At 44.4% G+C, this 21,084-nt stretch overlaps 2 protein-coding genes across 2 annotated transcripts in view; one reads left to right on the plus strand and one right to left on the minus strand.

The window, feature by feature from the left end:
• Positions 1-141: 141 nt before the first annotated feature.
• On the minus strand, positions 142-4,984 carry LOC148124802 (adhesion G protein-coupled receptor G4-like). The gene is made up of 5 exons (XM_087940805.1): positions 4,891-4,984; positions 4,089-4,712; positions 3,018-3,080; positions 2,179-2,282; positions 142-207 (listed from the first exon to the last, which is right to left on the minus strand). Exons 1-5 carry the CDS (start codon positions 4,982-4,984, stop codon positions 142-144), a joined length of 951 nt encoding a protein of 316 aa, XP_087796931.1.
• A 6,220-nt stretch (positions 4,985-11,204) lies between these two features.
• Positions 11,205-21,084, plus strand: part of MAP7D3 (MAP7 domain containing 3) — a 35,563-nt gene continuing 25,683 nt past the window's right edge. The window contains 3 exon segments of the mRNA XM_026716572.2: positions 11,205-11,426; positions 18,994-19,089; positions 20,258-20,338. Of these exon segments, the coding sequence (XP_026572357.2) occupies positions 11,342-11,426; positions 18,994-19,089; positions 20,258-20,338 (262 nt within the window). The 5' untranslated portion in view covers positions 11,205-11,341.

Raw genomic sequence — 21,084 nt, forward strand, 5'->3', positions numbered from 1 at the left:
TTCCTGCTGCTAGAGCTTCGCACCATGGTTGGATGGGAGGTTCGCCTTGTATTCTTTTCCAAACTCAGCTGGAAAATCCTTCTGATTTCAGACCCTTGTTCCCCATTTGGGGGGAGTTGGGGGAACAGCCCAAAAATATGCTTACCGGGATGTCTTGATGTTATGGTTTGTCATCACAAATTCTGAATGATTTAACTGCCTCTTGAACTGTAAGAGAGACAAGCGGTCAATCCCAATATTGGCTTCCTGGCTCCACCTTCTTCAGTATTGGTCATTTTCAGAAATGAATACAGCCATCAGATGTTTAGGCCAGAGTCAGGGCTTCTTCGGGATAAAGGTCCTCTACCTCAGCTGCTTGGATACGCGTGGACTTCAACTCCCAGGATTCAGAATGCTGGCCGGGGAATTCTGGGATCGGAAGTCCATACACCTTCAAGTGGCTGGGGTAGAGAAACGCTATTTTAGGACAATAACTGCATTGTCTCTGTCCAGAAAATTGCACAGAAGACAGGAGGGATCACCTGGTGTCCTACTTTCCTTCTCTATCCACGTGATGTTGTGCACATGAAAGGGTTAAACCTGGAATAACCATCAGCCGTCCCTTGTGGGATGATCTACACTAAGCATCTACAGCCGCAGTGGGATCCTACCTATTCCACTACCGGTGTGGTGATTGAGTGCGTGCACCTAAATGTGCGAACGCAGCTTTCCCTACAGCAGCTGAGGCCTGCAATGCCAATCAACCGAGAGGATAAAGAAGATAAAAGCAAAGGGGCCGACGGGAGTGCCGATCCTGCGCATTTCTTTCTCCTCTCAGCTAATTGTAGGAAGATTTTCTTACTACTGGTTTGGTTGAATCAGTCCGAACCGGTAGCATACCACCACTGATCTACAGCAGTGGTCTCCAACCAGTAGGACGGGGATCCCTGGTGAGAAAATTTTGGTGGTCCACAGAGAAATGTCAGCCCCAAAGCAATTAATCCAGGTTGCACAGAAACACAAGGCTGCACTGCCCACATGGCCCGTGAGAACACAAGGCTTGCGTCGCTTGCGTTGCGAACAACATGTAGTGAGGCGGGAGGGAAGGGCGGAGGGGGAGAACTTGCCCCACTTGCTCCATGCACCTGGGTTGCTTCTTTCCGCTTCTTTCTTCTTCTGCTTTTGGCTGCACGCAAGGAAAGCAGCAAAAGTCTTTTTTTCTCTCCCCCAAACTCCACCAGAAATGAGTCTTTGGGACCCTGCAAGGCCTCCTGCTCCAAGAGGCTGCAAAGACTCGTTTCTGGCGTAGTTTGGGGGAGAGAAAGAAAGACTTCTGCAGCTTCTGCTGCTTTCCTTGCACGAAGCCAAAAGTCTCTCCCTCTCTCTCTCCCCCTGAGAACGGAGATGGAGACGGTATCCTGTGATCCCAAATAAAGAACGATCGATTGGTAGGAAAACAGGGTGGGGGATTTTCCTGCTGACTTTGGGGGGGATTTTCCCAGGGTCTCTGGTCCGCGGGATTTAAAATTATAAGTTTGGTGGTCCCTGAGGTCCAAAAGGTTGGCGACCCTTGATCTACAGGATTAGGATTATTTCCAGCAACCAGCTCTGGAAAGTCCTATGCCATGAGAGAGACATAGATACATGGATGAAGTCGATTGCTGGCATGAAGAGAAATGCCTGCAGATGTTTAATAAATTAGAAACCAAGCTATATTTTCCCTAGCTGAGCGGGCTGCAACGAGAGTAGGGCGAAGCATTCAGGCCGATGCCTAGCGTATGCATTTCTATCGCGTACTCGCACTCGTAATCGTATCATCACGTACAATTTTACAAAAAGTATAGCATACTGCTGGAAAACCAGTTTATTCCTACTTTATTATTTTATGCATTTTTCACGTATAAAAAGTGTACCTGCTTTGTATATGCCACCCCCTACTTTTTGGGCTCGAAAATTTTGGAAAACTGGACGTAGCCCCATCCAGTGAAATAATTGTAGACTTTTCCATCAAAAGGATAATGCATGCATTTATTTCTGGCAAACTGGCTGCAATCTCCATTTTTTTTTTTCCAGGCAGGGTCCAGGATGAGCATCGGTGCTTCTCCTAGGCAAGAAAATAATCTCTCCCTGATCACTAACTACCCTTTTGCTGTGACCATTAAACAAGCCAGCTTTAAAAGGATCTTAATTTGGGCTCACCCAGCTTTCAGAAAGTTTCTTGGCATCGTAGCGATCGCACGTCCTGGGAGGCTCCCAAGTCACGGAAAAATTCATGTGGAAACTGTAGAAGGTGTCGGTGATGACTGAAAAGAAGGATGGGGAAGCCAGGTTATCTTCCAGCTTACTTTTGATGGTGTTCGCCCTTGATTTTGAGCCATGAAGCTTTTTGTAGCTTTAAAGCAGGGTCTATAATGATGCGCCTTTATAAATCCACTAGCTCGATCCCCGTGCTTCACTACAAAACTACGTGATCAGGCTTAGTTTTTGGGGAGGAAAATAAAGTGGGAAATTCTGCCCCTGCCTACCTGTTGCATGTATGGAGGCAGAGATATGAAATTCAGCCGGTTCTCACCGGTTCCAGAGAACCGGTAGCGTAAATTTTGAGTAGTTTGGAGAACCGGCCAATCCCACCTCTGACTGGCCTTGCCAACCCCATCTCTTCTCTGCCTCCCATTGAGCCCCAGCTGATCGGCTGGGCCTTCTTTGGTTGCCCTGCACAGGAGAACGGAGCTGGAAAGCAGGTTAGCGGAGGGGGGAGGGAATGGGATTTTGTAGCATCCTTCCCCTGGAGTGGGGTGGGAATGGAGATTTTACAGTATCCTTGCCCTGCCACGCCCACCAAGCCACACTCACCAAGCCACACCACGCCCACCAAGCCAAGCCACGCCCACCAAGCCACGCCCACAGAACTGGTAGAATCCCACCACTGAATGGAGGATAGCAGACTGGGCCATCGGATGTACCATTCTGATGTTCTCCTATACATCCACCAGGTCAATGCTTAGAACTAAAGTTTGTGGCGTCCCAGAATTCCATACCTGTAACATTTGGATTGGGAGAAGAAGTGATTGGTGGAAAGGTAGATATAGGATCCACTGCACCTGTAGAAGAAAAAGGAGAAAATACAGGTATGAAAAGGGATAAAAACATAGATCTCTAGGAATTCTGAGGTTGGGAGACAGGGAACTCAAGTGAACTTTGATGAGAACTATGATATACAACAATTATCCTAAGAGAAATGCCGCAGAACTCAATCTTCTCAATTTATCAATTTATTGGGGGTTTTTTCCCCCAGAAATGGAGAAATAGGGTAACTTTCTTTTGATTTTTCCTGAATTTTCCCACTGATTTTATGTCTCTATATTCCCCCTGCTGAGTTGAGATCCACAGGTCTCTAAATTGCCAAGGTAGAGAAACATTGATTTCTCTGTTCAACTTATATGATTCCCATCTCGTAGGTAGAATTGCTGGTGTTCACTGTGGCTGTCTTATCTACTTTGAATGTCGCACCTTGTCCATAAATTACTGTTTGTTCGAAAGAGCCATAAACTCAGAAGGAAACATATTTACAACTTGTGTGGAGGTTCTCATATACTTCAGCCAAGATTTGATGGGGGGCTCATAAATAAAATTTTAAAGCCTAGATTCCCATCAGGGATTCCAAAAGTTCAAAACTACAAAACAGAAAAGGATTGAGTCTTCCATATAAAACTGAAAAGAAGCTTGAAACAAGAATTGGGGCAGGAACACCCTGAAAAAGGAAGTGCATCTAATGTTCTATGTCCACATTTGCATGGAGATGCTAAGCCATGATCTGCTTTAACCATGATTTGTGAAAAAGTCCAGGAACTGTTTTTGACACTGGACTTCGTTATTGGATTATCACTGGACTTTGTTATTGGATTATCCTGGACTGAAAACTGACTGATTTTACCTGTGAATGACTTTGGACTGCTTGTTTTGAACTTTGCTTAACGTTTCTGAAAGTAAAAACCTAAATTTACTGTACATTGTATCTGTGTGCTGTGTGTGTATTATTCAAACACTACTGTCAAATACGTCTCCTGCATGCGCTCATTCTCCTAACGGGGAATTACCTCAACACTCACCGCATCGCTGATGCTGGGCAGACTCAGGCCGTATGTCTTTCAAAAACCAAGAATTCTCCCCCCAGCTGACCACATTTCCATCTTCACAACGCTCCATATCTCGCTGGCCTCTCACATAATCCCACATCTGGAAGTAGTGCACGATGCCAATGAAGAACGATTGAAGGATTATGTCTCCATTAAAGTTCTTGTGCAAGTGCCCCATCAGCAATGTCCCACCTGGCCGTAGACAACGGTGATGGAAATCTGGAAGGGATTGGTTTACCAGCTTCTCTCCATTCCAGAAGAGCTCCAGGAGATGCTCCTGGCTGTCCCAAACACAGCAGATCTGGTGCATCCTGTAGGCCTCAATGTACTCTCCAAAGTCGATGAAGGTGCCCAGGAAGAACATCTGTAAAGTGGAATTGTGGAAAAACAGAGCCAGCTCCACCTGGCTAATGTCGGTGGAGGGACTGCTGATATCGTAGGAAAAGGCTGCCCCACTCTCCACCGTTCTTTCAGTCTTGTTGAGGTCAACGCACACCGTGAACGCACAAAGTTGAGGGACCTGTGAGTTGTCCAAGGAAACATATTTGTTGCTCAATCCCGGGAAAACCACCTGTTGCCCTTTCAGAGACACAGATTCTGTTTAGGACAGAAGAAGAAGAAGAAGAAGAAGGTCTGAGGAAGGTGCGTCAATCAATTGGATCCCACTGCTGAATTTATGAGCCACCAAAGGGGGAATTTTCAAAAATCATAAGACATTGGAAGAAAAGAGTCTACAAAGAAGCAGCCCATCCTGAATTATTGGGGAAACTCCTACCTGAGGGAAGAAACAAGGTGGCCACAGCCAAGAAGAGGCTACCGAGGAGCTTGGGTGGAGTGTATCCAACAACGTCACGCTTCTCACCACTCATCCTTTAAATGAGGTTTGAAAAGGCAGAAGGAAAACTTCTCAGTTATGTTCTGGAGGAAGAAAACATCAACAGAAACCCTGATTTACTCCACTGAATCTCTCGGCCATCCTGGACCATATTCAACACCTGACTCCACGCAGCTGATGCCTTCCACATGTGTAAGGCCTGGATGGCCCCCCACAGAGTTCCAGATCAGGGGAGATGAACCCCTTAAAGAGCTGAAAATCCACCCTTTTTGGATGGCATCAGGATATTTCCAAGTCAGTTCAAGTCAAGATAACATAACAGATTATCAGGGTCGGAAGGGACCTTGTAAGTCATCTAGTCCAACCCAAACAGGGGACCCGACACCATTTCTGACAAACGGGAGTCCAATCTCTTTTCAAAAGCTTCCAGGGATGAAGCTCCCTCAACTTTTGAAGGCAACTTCTGTTCCATGGGTTGATTGTTCTCACTGTCAGAAATTCCTCCTTATTTCTAGGTTCAATCTCTCCTTTATCTGTTTCCATTCATTATTCCTTGTCTGGCCTTTGGGTTCCTTGGAGAATAGCTTGACCCCCTCCTCCTCTCTGGGGCAGCCCCTCAAATATTGGAAGGCTGCTCTCCTGTCTCCCCTGGTCCTTCTCTTCCCTAGACTAGCCAGGCCCAGTTCCTGTAACCGTTCTTCACAGGTTTTAGTCTCCAGTCCCCTCATCATCCTGGTTGCTCTTCTCCGTACTTTTTCTAGAGTCTCAGATGTTCTGAAGATAGACCATACCACCTACCTGACAAAGGGGTCATTCTTTGCTCCCAGGTTTCAGAGTCAACTGTCTTTCCTGTCGGTCTCTGGTTTCATGTCTCAAGGAGAAAATTAAAAGATCGATCCTGAGCAGTTTCAGACTTCCAGATCTCATCAGCTCAGAGGACTTTGGAAAGTCAACATGGCCATCAGCCAAATCAGCCTTGCCTCTTTCTTCTTTATGACCTCCCTGATTTGTCGCTTTGGCTATTGAAGTGTCATCTCGTCACTCCTCTCTGGACCAATCCACACTGCTCAATCTACTTCTCCAAGATTTATTTTTTAATTATTTGCAAAAAACAAAACCCAAAACATCTCCTGCAGACCAGCTGAACCTAAATGCTGTAGTACAAGCAGAGGAGACCACTTGGGAGAGGGAAAAATGAACATTTGGAGTTGCCCCTGTCATAACCTTCTGTTCACACACCGGGCACCTCACTAAGTTGATTCCTTCTCCACGAGGCTTAGAAACTTGAAGGTTTCCTTGATTTGAAGCAAACTTGGAATACATTTAAAGAGAAGCACAACCCCAGAACTGGGTTTATTGGCTAGGAGTGATTAGCATGACTGAACTCTGAGCTTTAGAACTTTCAGTGCCTTGGAAATTGTAATAATTTATTGGATCATAAAATCTAATCTTGCTAGAAAGGCAGAACAAAGATTAGATTAGCATAATGCAATCATACACGGGAATGGGAACACAGATTTTGTACGGAAAATTGTTCATATGCCTATGAGTCTTTACGGAATACCCTATACCACCAGGCTTGAAATTTTGGGTCTTTTAAGCGATTGGCAAATCATTTAAATAAAAAAAATAAGTAAATAAAAATATTGAATTCAGGGACTTTTTTTTTCACAGCCACTGATGGAGAAAAATGTTAAACAAAGGTTGGGGAAATGCTACTGGAACTAGGAAATGTGGGAGCCTTCTGCAAAAATTGAGTTGCGACACTCATACACAGGTAGTTCTTGACACAGCCATTTTTAGCGGCTGTTCAAAGTGACAGTGACACTGAAAAAAGTCTCGCACTTATGACCATCGCCGCATCCCTGCGTTCATGTGCTGGCAATCCAGGCACTGGGCAACTGGCTCGCATTTACGACGATTGCAGGATCACCCTTTCCAACGAGCAGAGTCAATGGGAGAAGCTGGATTCACTTAACGACAGTAGCAAAAAAAACAACAACCCAAAAGTCATAAAATTGGGCAACTGGCTCACTTAATAGCCCCGCTGCTTAGCAATGGAAGTTCGATTCCTAATTGAGGTCGTAACTCGAGGACTCCCCATACTTTCGTTGGGGTGGGAAGAACAATCAAAAGGAAAAAGAGCCGAACTCCAATTTCACAACCAGGCTTAATTTTCCACTTTTTTTTTTTTAATTTAAAAAAGAGTTACGAGCCCCCTTTTTTTCTTTAACTTTGTTAGAATTCAGGCAGCGTCATTTTCATTTGAATTTTATGACTTGGAATTCTCTCTGGATTTTTCAGCTGATGGATGGAGAGGGCGTTGTTTCGGGTACCTAAAGTTTATCCCTGAGACTTTGGAAGGCAGAACAACTATCTTACTACATTATTATTACTGCATTATTATTCATTGGGCCTGGACACTCCGTTAAAGACTGTGGAATTCGCGGCTGTGAGGAAAAAATGCCGTCGTTTTATAGCAAGCCACGGGAAATTTCCATCGAATTCCATCTATCGGGATTCGACTCAAGCGTTCCTTCTCCGTCTGCTGCAGAAATCTGGCTGGCGTGTCCAGGAATAAGTGTTTTTACACACTTCCTCTGGGAGTCACTGTCGTGCCAAAATATTGCAGCTTTTCAAAGATATATGAGTTTTATTAGCTGCACAGCTGGAACTTTGAGCCAGGAAAAAATTGCCTCTCTCTCTCTTTCTCTCTCTTTTTTTTCCTCTCTCTTTCTCTCTCCCTCTCTTTCTCCTTTTCTTTCTCTCTCTCCCTCTCCCCGCTCTCGCTTTCTCTCTCTCTCTCCTTCCTTCTCTCTCTCCTTCTCTCTTTCTCTCTTTCTCTTTTGCACAACCCAGATCAAAGAAGGAGAACACTATCTTTTTTAAAGAAAATACATTTTTATTAACAGTTTCTTTTATTAATGTAAGCTACAAATGGAAAGAAAGACAGTGGGAAAGTGAGAAAGGAAAGGGGATGGGAAAGATAGAGGGAGGGAGGAAAAAAATTATTAAAAAAGAATCGAAAAGCAGTGACTTCAGATTTTTTCCATTCAGTAAGATACATAATAAAGATCTAGTATCAACCTTTTAGTTATGCCAAAAAGTAACTACTAGCCATGTCTTATAGCAATCACCCACAATTGTCAAAATCCAAAGTGAAGCATCTTTTAAGGCATTCCTGAGAGCCAAATATAATTGGGATATTTCATAAGAATAGACATTTAGCCTAGAATTTCTGCTAAAACGAACCTCTGAATTATTTTACCATTAAATTCGGCCCATGGTGAACTGTTTGGTTTGTAAGGCCAGTTTTTTTTTCCAACCTTCCGTATGTGCCAAACTCTGCCGGTAGGAATTTGGGGGTTCAGCTCAAAACTACAATAGGGAATATTGGTGTGCAAATGAGGAATGCAATTTGAGGTGCTATTCTAACATTTAGAGCAATTAGGACTCTGTTGTTCGACAGATGTTCCTTCTTTGAACGTGATTTCATTCCAGCCTGCAATGCTTCCTTCAGTCACAGCCCTTCATGAGGCAGTCGTATTATTGAATCTCAACTGGCAAACCAGCAGGCAGAGAGGAGACGATAAGCATTGCGGCCGCTCGCGGACATGAAATGAAAAAGCCACCGAAAATGCAACATATTTCTCCAAGAATTTTGATGGTCGCAGTGCAATTTAGAGCAAAGGAAGATGTCGAAAAACATCACAATTAAAATATGTTTTTTTTTTTGCAATAACTATGTTTCTTGCAATTAAACTATGTTTCTTACAATCAAACTATGTTTCTTGCAATCAAACCATGTTTCTTGCAATTAAACCATATTTCTTGCAGTTAAACTATGTTTCTTGCATGAACTGGTTTCTGCCTATCAGCTTTTGCAAACCATGGGTTTGTTCCTGAAGGAAAACCGTTTGAGACTGGGGGTGTAGTAAGTCCTAATGCCATTTTTTTCCTCTTTCTCCCAAGAAATCCTGAGAAATTTTTTCTCCCCAAAAGCCAAGAACGCTTCTAACATTCTGTAAAAAGCAAAATCCTTGAGATGCCAAATACATGATTCACTTCCATTCTCTTTGGTCAAGCTAACTGCATTTCATTCGACTGTGATGGATTTATGTGTGTGTGTGGAGAAAGAGAGAGAGAGAGAAAGAGAGAGAGAGAGAGTTATATAGAGATAGATAGCTAGAGATATAGCTAGAGAGAGAGAGACAGAGAGATAGATAGATAGATAGATAGATAGATAGATAGATAGATAGATAGATAGATAGATAGATATAGATATAGCAAGATTTGGGACCGTCGTTTTAATTTTGAAGGCCCGGCAACCAGCAACAATTGAGCCTGGATTTTTATTTTTATTTTCCTCCCACTGATGGAGTGTGAGCCAAACACTTATTTTCTTCTGCTGGGCTGGTGCAAAAGACAAATGTGTAAAAATAAGGCAGCAAGTGCTGAAGAAGGTAAAACTGGAAGTGTGCAAAGCCTGGGATGCCCCAATAATAAATTTAAAAGGTTCTCTCTGATGCGTTGAACGTCCAAGGCGAATCTCAGAATCGAAAGGAAGGAGGAAAATTCTGGGGAGTTGGTTGACACAGATGCCTCTTTTATGGCAGTGAACAAAACCGGCTTTGGAGGAAGGGAGCGACGTGCCTCCACAAAGCCTCCCTCCGGTTCAGCTGGAACTGGGGGTGAAGAATGAGCCTTTTTATAAGGAGGTCGACACCACCGAAAGATTGTCCTTCCCCGCAGCACGTCCAGCCCAAAGAGATGGGAGATGCCCAAATGCCAGGCAGCCAGAAGGGACAACCTCTTGCAGGGAGGAACCTTAACGTCAATTTACTTTGGGCCAGCTCCAATTTCTCTCTGTCTGTCTGTCTCTCTCTCACTCTTTCTCTGCCTCTCTCCCTCCCCCCCCCTCTTTCTCTCTGTGTCTCTTTCTCTTTGACTCTCTCTCTCTCTCACTCTGTCTCTTTCTCTATCTCTCTCCCTCCCCCTCTCTTTCTCTCTCTCTGTATGTGTGCTTCTCTCTTTCTCTTCGATTCTCTGTCTCTCTCTCATTCTCTCTCTCTTTCTTTCTCTGTCTGTCTCCCTCCTCTCTGTCTCTCTCTCTTTCTGATTCTCTCTATGTCTCTCTCTCTGCCTCTCTGTTTCTCTCTCTCTCTTTGTCTCTCTGTCTCTTTCTCTGTCTGTCTCCCTCCTCTCTGTCTCTCTCCCTCTCTGACTCTCTTTCTGTCTGTCTCTGTGTGTGTGTGTGTCTCTTGCTCTTTGACTCTCTGTCTCTCTCTGTCTCTCTCTTTCTCTCCCCCAACCTACCTCACAGGATCGTTGTGATGGAAAAACCAGAAAGAGGGGAGAGAATTAGGTATGTTTGCCACCTTGAGTTATTTAGAAAGGAATAAAAGTGGAATTTTTAAAAATCTATTAAATAAAAAATAAATACAGATATCCTCTAGCTTACTGTTCATTTATGACTTCTCAATCATTCAGGCTACGAAGGGTTTTTTTTTTTGCAAAAGGCAACCAGACTTTCTTGGTTTTGTTTTGTTTTTTGCTTTGAAAACATTTTGCTTCTCATCCAAGAAGCTTCTTCAGTTCAGTTCAGTTAGTGACCAAAGTTGCAACAGCACAGAAAAAAAGGGACTTATGATTGGTCCTCACACTTATGACCATTGCAACCTTCGCATGACCAATTTTCAGGCACTTGGCAATTGGAAGGCATTTAGGAAGGTTGCAACATGCCAGGATCATGCAATCACCTGTTGGCAACCTATCCAGACCACCTTCGATAAGCAAAATCAAGCCATTGTGGGTTAGGGCTTAGCAAGCATCCATCTATTGTGTATTGTGTGCTTACATAATATAAAACCACATTTAAATCATGTGTGTGTGTATGACATATATACAATAACCTATATAATAATATAATCACCTAATAACCTTTATTATCCTTAATAAAATATCCTTAAAGAAGACCAAGGATGGAGCATCCCAAAAGGTTCATGGAGAAAACGGGAATCGAACCGGCGACCAAGGAAGCCCAACTTCAAGCGAGCCGCTACGCGCACGCGCGTCGTTGGGCTCGTTTCCCCCACCTGCCCTGAGGCGAAGGTCCCCGAGCCGCGGGGGGGACGGGGGGACGTGGGGGAGACGGGACACGCATGCGCTCTCCTCATCCTCAGCTCTTCCACCCCCCGTCCACCCCGCCGGCGAAAGGGCTCCGGGGCGTGGCCTCGCGCCGCGCCTGCGCCGTCGCGCCCGCCGTCGTCCCCGCGTCCCTTCGGCAGTTCCGCGCCACCGGCCTGAGGCGGCGGCGGCGCCTCGGGAGGCGGAGGAGTGTTTGCCGGCGTGTGGGGCGAACGAGGCTCCGGTCCGCCTCTCGGGGGCGAAGATGGCGGAGGGGAGCGGCGGAGGGGCTCCTCCCGGGGTCCCCACGCCGCCTCCCTCGACCCTGAAGGGGCTGCGGGAGCAGATGGGTGAGACCCCCCCCGCCCTCACCCCCAATTTTACCCCCTAAAACTCTCCCTGGCCTCTTTGCTAATGGGGGGGGTGGCCCCCTCCCCTCTTCCGATCTCCTCAGCCCTGCCCCCAATTCCCCCCCCCATGCACCTCTCTGGGTTCTACTGCCCTGGCCTTGACTACAAGACCCATCATCCTAGGGGGTGAGGGGTGTAATTCAGCCTGGCTGGTGTGGGGGGTGGGGATTGGCCTGTGGGCAGATGCCTCCACAAGGCCTGGGGGAGGGGGCTCTATTTGGGACAGGATGGGGGATTATGGGTCTTTTTGGAGCCCTAAGTTGGGTGGACTATAGAGCCCATCATCCTTGCGGGAGGGGTTTGTAATTGAACCTGGGGCTGGGGGCAGATGCCTCCACAAGGGTTGGGAGGGGGAGTCTACCTGGGATGGGATGGGGAGGAGGGGGGTTATGGGTCTTTATGGACTCCAAGCGGCTGGACTACAGGACCCATCATCCTGTTAGCTCATGAGGACCGGGGGTGGGGGCTGTAATCGAGCCCAGCTTTGCGGGGTGGGTGTTAGTCTTTGGATAGTTGCGGGCAGATGCCTTCACAAGGCCTGGGGAGGGGTCTCTCTGGGATAGGATGGGGGGAATAATGAGTCTTTGGAGTGCCTGATGGGGCTTGTAGTGAGACACTTCTGGGAAGCTGGCTTAGGAAGGGACTCATGGGAGAGGGAGTCCCCAAATGCCTTAATTTGACACCTCCCTTTCTCATCCCACCCATTTTCTCCCTTGAAATGCCCACCACCCCTTATTATTCCTAATTATACTCATTAATCCTAATTTCTCTCCATTTTATCATCCCAGGCAACTTCGGGTCCCTTACCCCAAATTCAGGGCTCTTCCCCCCCATCCCTTCCAACCCCCCCCCCATTAGTCATTCATCCCCTCCCTCCTTCCTCTTTCCCAACCTCATTTCTCAGCCCTCTTTATCTCCCCTCCAATGCAAAATGCTGGAGGTTCCCTTTTTCTTGGCCTGAAGGGCCTCCTCTTCCGCCTGGCCTCCCTCCCTCCCTCCGTCCCTCCGCTTTCCTTCTCTTTATTTTGTGGACAAAAGAAACCTTTGCGGTTTTTTAGGAGATCCAGAGGAGATCTGGAGGTCTTGCCGCTTAATCGTTCCCCCTCCCCCAAATATCCTTGGCTGTTAAAAAAAAAAAAAGCATCTGGAAATCTGTTTGCATCCACTCTTTTTTTTCCTCTGATGCAGTGAGAAAAACTGATAGAGAGATGAGAGAGATGATGGAGAGAGAGAAATGAGAGAGAAGAAAGAAAGAAAGAAAGATAGATGATAGATAGATAGATAGATAGATAGATAGATAGATAGATAGATAGATAGGAAGGAGATGTGAGATAGATGACAGAAATGAGGGATAGATGACATGATAGATGATAGATAGATGAGAGATAGATGACAGATGAGAGATATAGATATGGATGGGTAGATGAGAGATTAGAGCGATAGAGAAATGGATGGATGGATGGATAGATAGATAGATAGATAGATAGATAGATAGATAGATAGATAGATAGGAAGGAGATGAGAGAGATGAGAGAGATGAGGGATATATGATAGATAGATAGATAGATAGATAGATAGATAGATAGATAGATAGATAGATAGATGAGAGATAGATGACAGATGAGAGATATAGATATGGATGGGTAGATGAGAGATTAGAGAGATAGAGAAATATGGATGGATGGATAGATAGATAGATAGATAGATAGATAGATAGATAGATAGATAGATAGATAGATAGATAGATAGATAGGAAGGAGATGAGAGAGATGAGAGAGACGAGGGATATATGACAGATGATAGATAGATAGATAGATAGATAGATAGATAGATAGATAGATAGATAGATGAGAGATAGATGACAGATGAGAGATATAGATATGGATGGGTAGATGAGAGATTAGAGAGATAGAGAAATATGGATGGATGGATAGATAGATAGATAGATAGATAGATAGATAGATAGATAGATAGATAGATAGGAAGGAGATGAGAGAGATGAGAGAGACGAGGGATATATGACAGATGATAGATAGATAGATAGATAGATAGATAGATAGATAGGAAGGAGATGTGAGATAGATGACAGAAATGAGGGATAGATGACATGATAGATGATAGATAGATGAGAGATAGATGACAGATGAGAGATATAGATATGGATGGGTAGATGAGAGATTAGAGCGATAGAGAAATGGATGGATGGATGGATAGATAGATAGATAGATAGATAGATAGATAGATAGGAAGGAGATGAGAGAGATGAGAGAGATGAGGGATATATGACAGATGATAGATAGATAGATAGATAGATAGATAGATAGATAGATAGATAGATGAGAGATAGATGACAGATGAGAGATATAGATATGGATGGGTAGATGAGAGATTAGAGAGATAGAGAAATATGGATGGATGGATAGATAGATAGATAGATAGATAGATAGATAGATAGATAGGAAGGAGATGAGAGAGATGAGAGAGACGAGGGATATATGACAGATGATAGATAGATAGATAGATAGATAGATAGATAGATAGATAGATAGATAGATAGATAGATAAGAGATAGATGACAGATGAGAGATATAGATATGGATGGGTAGATGAGAGATTAGAGCGATAGAGAAATATAGATAGATAGATAGATAGATAGATAGATAGATAGATAGATGATAGATAGATAGATAGGCTACGTACACCATCTCCTCTCCCCCACCTTATGGATTTCTGGATTATTTCTGGTTTTCCAGGTTTGTTTAGAAATTGCAGTATTTGGGGTACAGTTTCATTCCTGCCAGATTAAAGCCGAACCCTCCTTTACTTATCAATTAATATGGAGAGGAGGGAGAGTTGCTGACTAATTCCTTTTCTTGCCACATCCCTGATTTCCCGGAAGATCAGACTGGATCTTAGTTTGCAAGGGTCTTTAGCCCTGCGAGGCACCGTCTCACTTCAGCCGCGGGGCGTAACCGCCCGAGCGCCATATTTTGATCAGAAAATATCTGGCCGTCTTTTGAAGCTTCGCTTTGTTTGGCCAGGAGGTGTAGAATGGCCCGATTTAGATGTCTTGAAAAGGGAACTATTGAAAGAATAAGTCTGTCTGTACTTTCTGATCGCCCAAGACTGTGATGATTTGTGTTGTGCAATATTAGGCACTTAAAGAGGGTGAAAGGTGCTTCAGAGCACTGGAGTTGCAAGCATCACACCTGTGTGTAGCTCTTCTTCTTTTTTTTTTTATGGCTTCTAGCAGCGTGAAAGAGAGTTGAGCTCTTCCAGGAAAGGTGTGTCTTCAGGAGAGTGGCAGGCAGGTATCCATACCCTGAAGCATCGTTTCGCTTTCAGATCCAGTGGTGCACGGCCCCTGTACCTTTCCACCTAAATACAGGTGTTCCTCGACTTAACAACGGTGCATTTAGTGACCGGTCACTGAAAAAAAAAGGCACTTATGACCGGTTTATCCCGCTTAAAATGTTCCCAGCCTCCCCACGATCATTTGATCAAAATTCTTGGCATCTGGTTCCTACTTACGACGGTCGCTGTGTCCCCAACGTTTTGCGACCTGACGAGCAAAATCGATGGGGAAGCCACCTTCACTTAACAACCGTGTTACTAACTTACAACAGCAGTGCTTCACTTAACAACCGTGGCAAGAAAAGTCATAAAATGGGGCAAACTCTTGAATGTCTCAATTAGCAACCGAAATTTGGGGGCTCAATTGTGGTTGTAAGCCGAGGACTACCTGTACAGGAGAAGGCCTCATCCTTTACCACCTAGTTAGTGTCTGGGATGCTAACCAGGGGGTTGGGAAGACTTTTTCCCTAAGGCTACCGTTTTGCCTTCTGATGAGCTTATTAATGTTGCTTTTATACTTGTTAATTGTGCGATGTGGAGGCTGCTGCCGCCGCTGCTTTGGACCTGCGCTTAACCCTAATTGGATTAAGGTGTCAGGGTTTATTCCCATCTCCCAAACAGGGAAGCATGGATGGCTGTGCCTCCATTGTGGTTTTATTCCTGCCTTCGGGCCTTAAATCGAGTCCAGCCCTTCTTTTTCAAATCTGGAAAGACTTGGCAACGGACGAACAAATTGGAAAAAGAACTTCTTCTTTTTTTTGTTTTAAGTCTCCTGTGAGAAATGAAGGGGAATGATATTAATTTCCATGAAGACTTTGGCGAAACTGCGTGTGATGAAAAAGTTCGGGTTTGGTTAACCCCGGGGGTCTTTTTTTAATTTCATTAATAGCCTCAGAGTGAGTTTGTGAAATAATGTAGGGCAGAGCCTTTTGGTTCTCGTACGGGTCGCTGCCTACTTGTGTGGGATGGAATTGAAGCAGTGGCTGTGTTATTCCGTTGCTCAGATCTCTTAACTTTGCAAGCAAACTGCAAAAGAGCCTAGACAACGGCTTGCAAAGCATAAGGGGAGGCGATCGCATGTTGCATACTGCAGCTAACCAAGAACAATGATTTTTATCTTTCTGGAATAAGTAGCCCCTGTTAAACTGTGAAGAAACTGGTCCAGCTGGTCAAACAGAAGATTCACCCATGTCTCATAAGTATGTCTCAGTATAGATATTCCTACCTCGTTCCCATTTCTTTATAATGCCTTGGTAAGGCCACACTTCGAATACTGCATACGGTTTTGATCGCCACGATGTAAAAAAGTTGTTGAGACTCTAGAAGAGAAGAGCCACAAAGAGAATTAGGGGACTGGAAGCTAAGACATATAAAGAACGGTTGCTGGAACTGGGCATGTCTCGTTTGATGAAAAGAAGGACCAGGGGAGACATGATAGCAGTGGTCCAAGTTGTAAATGCTCCAAGGCTGGAAGTTTTTACGAAGAGATTGGACAACCATTTGTCTAAAGTGGTGTAGGGTTTCCTAAGCAGGGGGTTGGACTAGAAGACCTCCAAGGTCCCTTCCAACTCTGCTATTCTATTCTATTCAGCGTCATTTTTGAAGAAACAGCATAGAAAATTAAACCGCAATGACAGTTTGAGCTGTAACGTTCTATTGCCCGACCGGAGACATAAGAAGAAACTGGCTTATCAAGAAACAAAGAGGATCAGGGGTTAAAATTAATCCCACATAATAGAAGCATTATCGGGTGATGGAGTGGGCTGGTGTCCGTTGTGATACGCGGTGCTGGGCTCTATTGTCACAAGGTTTTGGGGTTGGGGCAGTGGAGCCAGGCACATTCAGCAGCGGTGTGCCTGGACACCGGGGAACAAACAGCACTTAAGGAAAAAGGTTCCAGTGGGTTTTCCTATAAGTGGGAGGAGAGAAAGAGAACCCACTTCCATATCCTCATCCCCCTGGGAAGTCAGACAAAGTGAGAGAATGATGAAAAGGAAGGCGGGAACATGAAAACAGGAAGTGAATATTGCATCTCAGGAACAGAGTGCAAGAAATTAAAAAAAAAAATCCTTGTTTTCACAAAACGTCCTTGTTGCTTTGTCCTCGATGTAACGAGCATCTGGGCACATTTAGCAGGGAGATATTATTTATTAGATTTATATACTTCCTTTCATTCAGGAGCTGCAAGCAATATCTATAGTACCCTCTTCCCTTATTAATAATATTTTGACTCTAGGTTGGCCTGAGAATGGCCAGCCCCAAATCACCCAGTGAAGTTAAAAATGAGCTTCCAGCAAATCTTTGCAGTTCATGTTATGAATTAAAACTGAAGTCATGTTGCGTGGGATCTCTCTTTTTAAGTTCAGATAGTTGGGACTTGGCATTTTAATACTGGTGCGTTGTAAGATTTTTGCATCAAATACATGAAAGTTGAACGACCACAAAATGAGAAATGAGATTTATTTTGGTTGGGCTTATTTTGGTCGCTTCAAAGAAGCGGTATTGTTTCAGCAGGTCTCCGGAGCTACCTTTGAATATTTTTCGCTCTCTTGTGCCCCCACAAAGGAACTCGGTATGAAAATACAAGCTGTTCTACTTCCCCTCTTTTTGTTTTCACAGAAGTTGAGTGAATTTCCTCCTCTGGACAAAGGCAGATCTGGAAAGGGAATTCACTTAGGACAGTGCTTTTAAGATCCGTGGATTTCAACTCCCAGAATTCCCCAGCCAGCTGGCTGGGGAACTCTGGGAGTTGGAGTCCACAAGTCTTGAAGTTGCCACAGTTGAACACGCCTGATTTAAAGTGCTCAAATTACTTGACAAATGTGAAAATTCAAGAAAAACAGCAACTAGTGATTATCTGCTCCGTGTTGCCTTCTCAAAATTTCAAACAGGGTTTTTCCACTCTGCTTGCGTATCTCCCTTGTCCATTAGTGCCACCTCTTTTAATGGGTTGAAACTTGTCATTTCATCTTCCAGTGTTGTGCAGCTGTTTTATGTTTGGACTGCATGCTGGGAGTGAAGTTGGAATGCTTGATTTGAAATGGGAACCTTAAAAACAGACGGAGCGTGAACTCAGTCCATCGTTCTTCATAATTTCATACAGGGGTGGTTGTTTTCGAGTGTGGTCCACTACACAAGGTTTTTAGTCCTGAATGCTTGGGTACATAATATGATACAAATGTGGAATTTGTGGCAGATTCCCCAAAGAGAACTGTATGCTTTTCTTCCTAGTGACCCAGGAATGGAAAAAAAAGGGTGGGTGGGTGTATATATGTAGTGAATAGATATTGTGGTATATTCGGTGCTTCCAGAACTGTTTAATCGAAACCACAGTACTATGTGATTGTCTTAAACTTTTGGTCAAGATTGATTCAAAAGAATAGCTACAGTTCAGAGATGGTGGAATTCGTGGCCATAAACTCTGGATTGTTGTGGTTCACCGGCAGCCAGTGCAGACGGCAGAAGTATTGGACAGTGAGGACAAAAGGGAACCAGTCCGGGAGTCTGAGGAGGACTTGGACGAGGGTCCTGCATCCAATGCAGGGATTGGGCCAGGACCATCTGGGAGTGGGGTGCTGCCTTCGGAGTCTAGCAGCAGCGAAGCAGAGGACCCAGGGGAGCCCGTTCCCAGTACGCGTGTGCGCAGAGCTGCTAGAAGGAAAGAGCAGCTGAAGCAGAGGGGGCGACTCGGGAGTAAGTCTGGAAAGTGATTGCCCCTCCCATAAGGGATAAAAGTCAGCCCTCGGTGACGTGCACTTTGCAGGAAGCAAAGAAGTTCATTAGATTCTGATTCTTCATTGAAGCCCTGTGAACTCTGGTTTGTCTTTGCTTGAACTTCTGTCGGTTTATATTCTAGTAATTGGACTTTTGTTTCCTGGCAGCCTTCTACAACCCTGAAAGGTGTGAGCTTATCTCAGGGAATTGTGTCTAATGAGTTTTGGCCGGGAATGCAAGAAATTCCCAGACTTGCATTAAAATAGGTTTGATTTTACACTCAATTTGTGTTTCCTTAACTTGGACGAAGCCTGGGTCAGAACATGGATTTGGGGAGAGTTTCCTGTGCAAAAATCAAGATTTGAGCAGTGTAATCCAAACAACAACGGTTGTGTGAATTACAGATTTGTTTTCAACCAGATCTATTTTTTCTTAACAGTTGCTGCGGCCCAAGCATTAGCCGAAGAAAGAAGAAACCAAGGTGGGGTTAGCACTGTTTCACTCCAGGCCCCAGTTAGCACAAAAGCAAAACCAGGTAAAAAATAAATTCGTGGTTTTTGTACGACTATTCTCTGTGTTTTGATTGGGGGAGTTCTTTGCAGGCAGCTCATATTAGTTCAAAATGTGCCATTCATATCTCCCCAAATATATATATATATATATATATATTATATTATGTATGTATGTATGTATTATATATATGTATATATATGTTTCTAGTTTCTGTATATATATATATGTATTATGTGTGTGTTGTTGTATGTGTATGTATGTGTGTGTGTGTGTATATATATATATATATATATATATATATATAATATATATATATATATATATATATATATATATATATATCAGAAATTAGATGAATGAAAGGCTGCAGGGCCAGGAAAACCATTCTTTGGTGACCTGGGAAACAGCGATACTGGTGTGTGCCCTTTTAATAGCGAGGTGTAATGCACAATAAATAAGCGAATTAAGATTTCCTGCCGTGAATTGGAAAGTAAGTTGGCCCACGGCCATTCGTGCTGAGCACCAGTGTGTACCTTGAGCGCAAATGTGCTGCCTTTGTGTGCATGGAGGTAGAGGTGTCTCTTCTGTAGGAAGCGGTGCCTTGTTCTTGCAAATCCATCCAATGTGCTAAACCAAGGGTCTTCCAACTTGCCAACTTGAAGGCTTGTGGACTTCAACTCCCAGAATCCCTGAGCTAACATGACTGGAGGAGGAATTCTGGGAGTTGAAGTCTACAAGCCTTAAAGCTGTCAAGTTTGAAGACCCCTGGAATAGATGGATGGATGGATAGATAGATGTAGAATAGATAGAAAGACAGAATAGATGGAGAGAGAGAGAGAGAGGTTGAATAAATAGAGAGACAGATAGAATACATAGATACATAGATACAATAAATAAAGAGGTAGGATAGAAAGAGAGAGAATGGATAGGGTAAGTAGGTAGGTAGGTAGATAGGTAGGTAGATAGATAGATAGATAGATAGATAGATAGATAGATAGATAGATAGATAGATATCAAAAGGGTCTTCAAACTTGACAGCTTTAAGGCTTGTGGACTTCAACTCCCAGAATTCTTGAGCTGACATGACTGGAGGAGGAATTCTGGGAGTTGAAGTCCACAAGCCTTAAAGCTGTCAAGCTTGAAGACGCCTGTGCTCAGCATTTGAATCCCCCCCCCCTCCTCTTTTGCAGTGCTGGATGGTTCGCTCTTGAAATCAGAAGAACGGCAGAGACTCGCCCGGGAACGTCGCGAAGAGCGGGAGAAACAGCATGGTACGGTCCTACTCAGCCAAGCTTCTGCACGCCAAGGTTTTTAAACACAGGGTGACGTGACCGAAATTCAGCCGCTTGGCCGCCGGCTCACCTTGTTCCCCCCCCTTTTGCGACCTTCTGACAAAGTCAGCAACAACTGCAGTGATTCGCTTAGCAAATGTGGCAAGAAAGGTCATAAAAACGGGGTGGAACTCGCTGTCTCACTTAGCAACGGAGGTTTTGGGCTGGACTGTCAATATCTGATGCCTGCCTTTGGGGGCAGCTGATGGACCCTGAACTGAAGAGCTGCCTTGAGAATCCCCACCGTGGGTGGGAATGGGTTCCTTCCTCTCCCTTAACAGATGCCTCACTTAGCAACAGAAATTCGGGGCTCCGTTATGGTTGCACGCGGAGGGTTACCTGTGTTCAGTTGTGCAAGATGTATGGTTGTAGCAGCTGGTGCAGGGATGGGCTTTCTGGGACGTATTTCGATTGGGAAGCGTTGCCTTCCTGTCTCCAGCTTCCTAGGATGGTTTGTTAAAAACCTTGCACACACGTGTGCGGATGCGCAAACACAGTTTTAAATGACGCCGTTTATTTGGCAAAAAGCGCCTTTAATCCAAGTTCTGCATTGCTCAGTGCATTCCGCCTTCCGCATTTTCCAACGTTTTTTAATGCCTTGTTAAGCTAAGAACCAGCACGGCGTGAAGTAGCGAACCGGAAGAATAGTTTTATTCTGATATCGATATCGGAGAAGTTGCAAATTA

Source organism: Pseudonaja textilis, chromosome 12 (assembly GCF_049901715.1).
Source record: "Pseudonaja textilis isolate UNSWEBS1 chromosome 12, rPseTex1.2, whole genome shotgun sequence".
NCBI classification, from domain to species: Eukaryota; Metazoa; Chordata; class Lepidosauria; order Squamata; family Elapidae; genus Pseudonaja; species Pseudonaja textilis.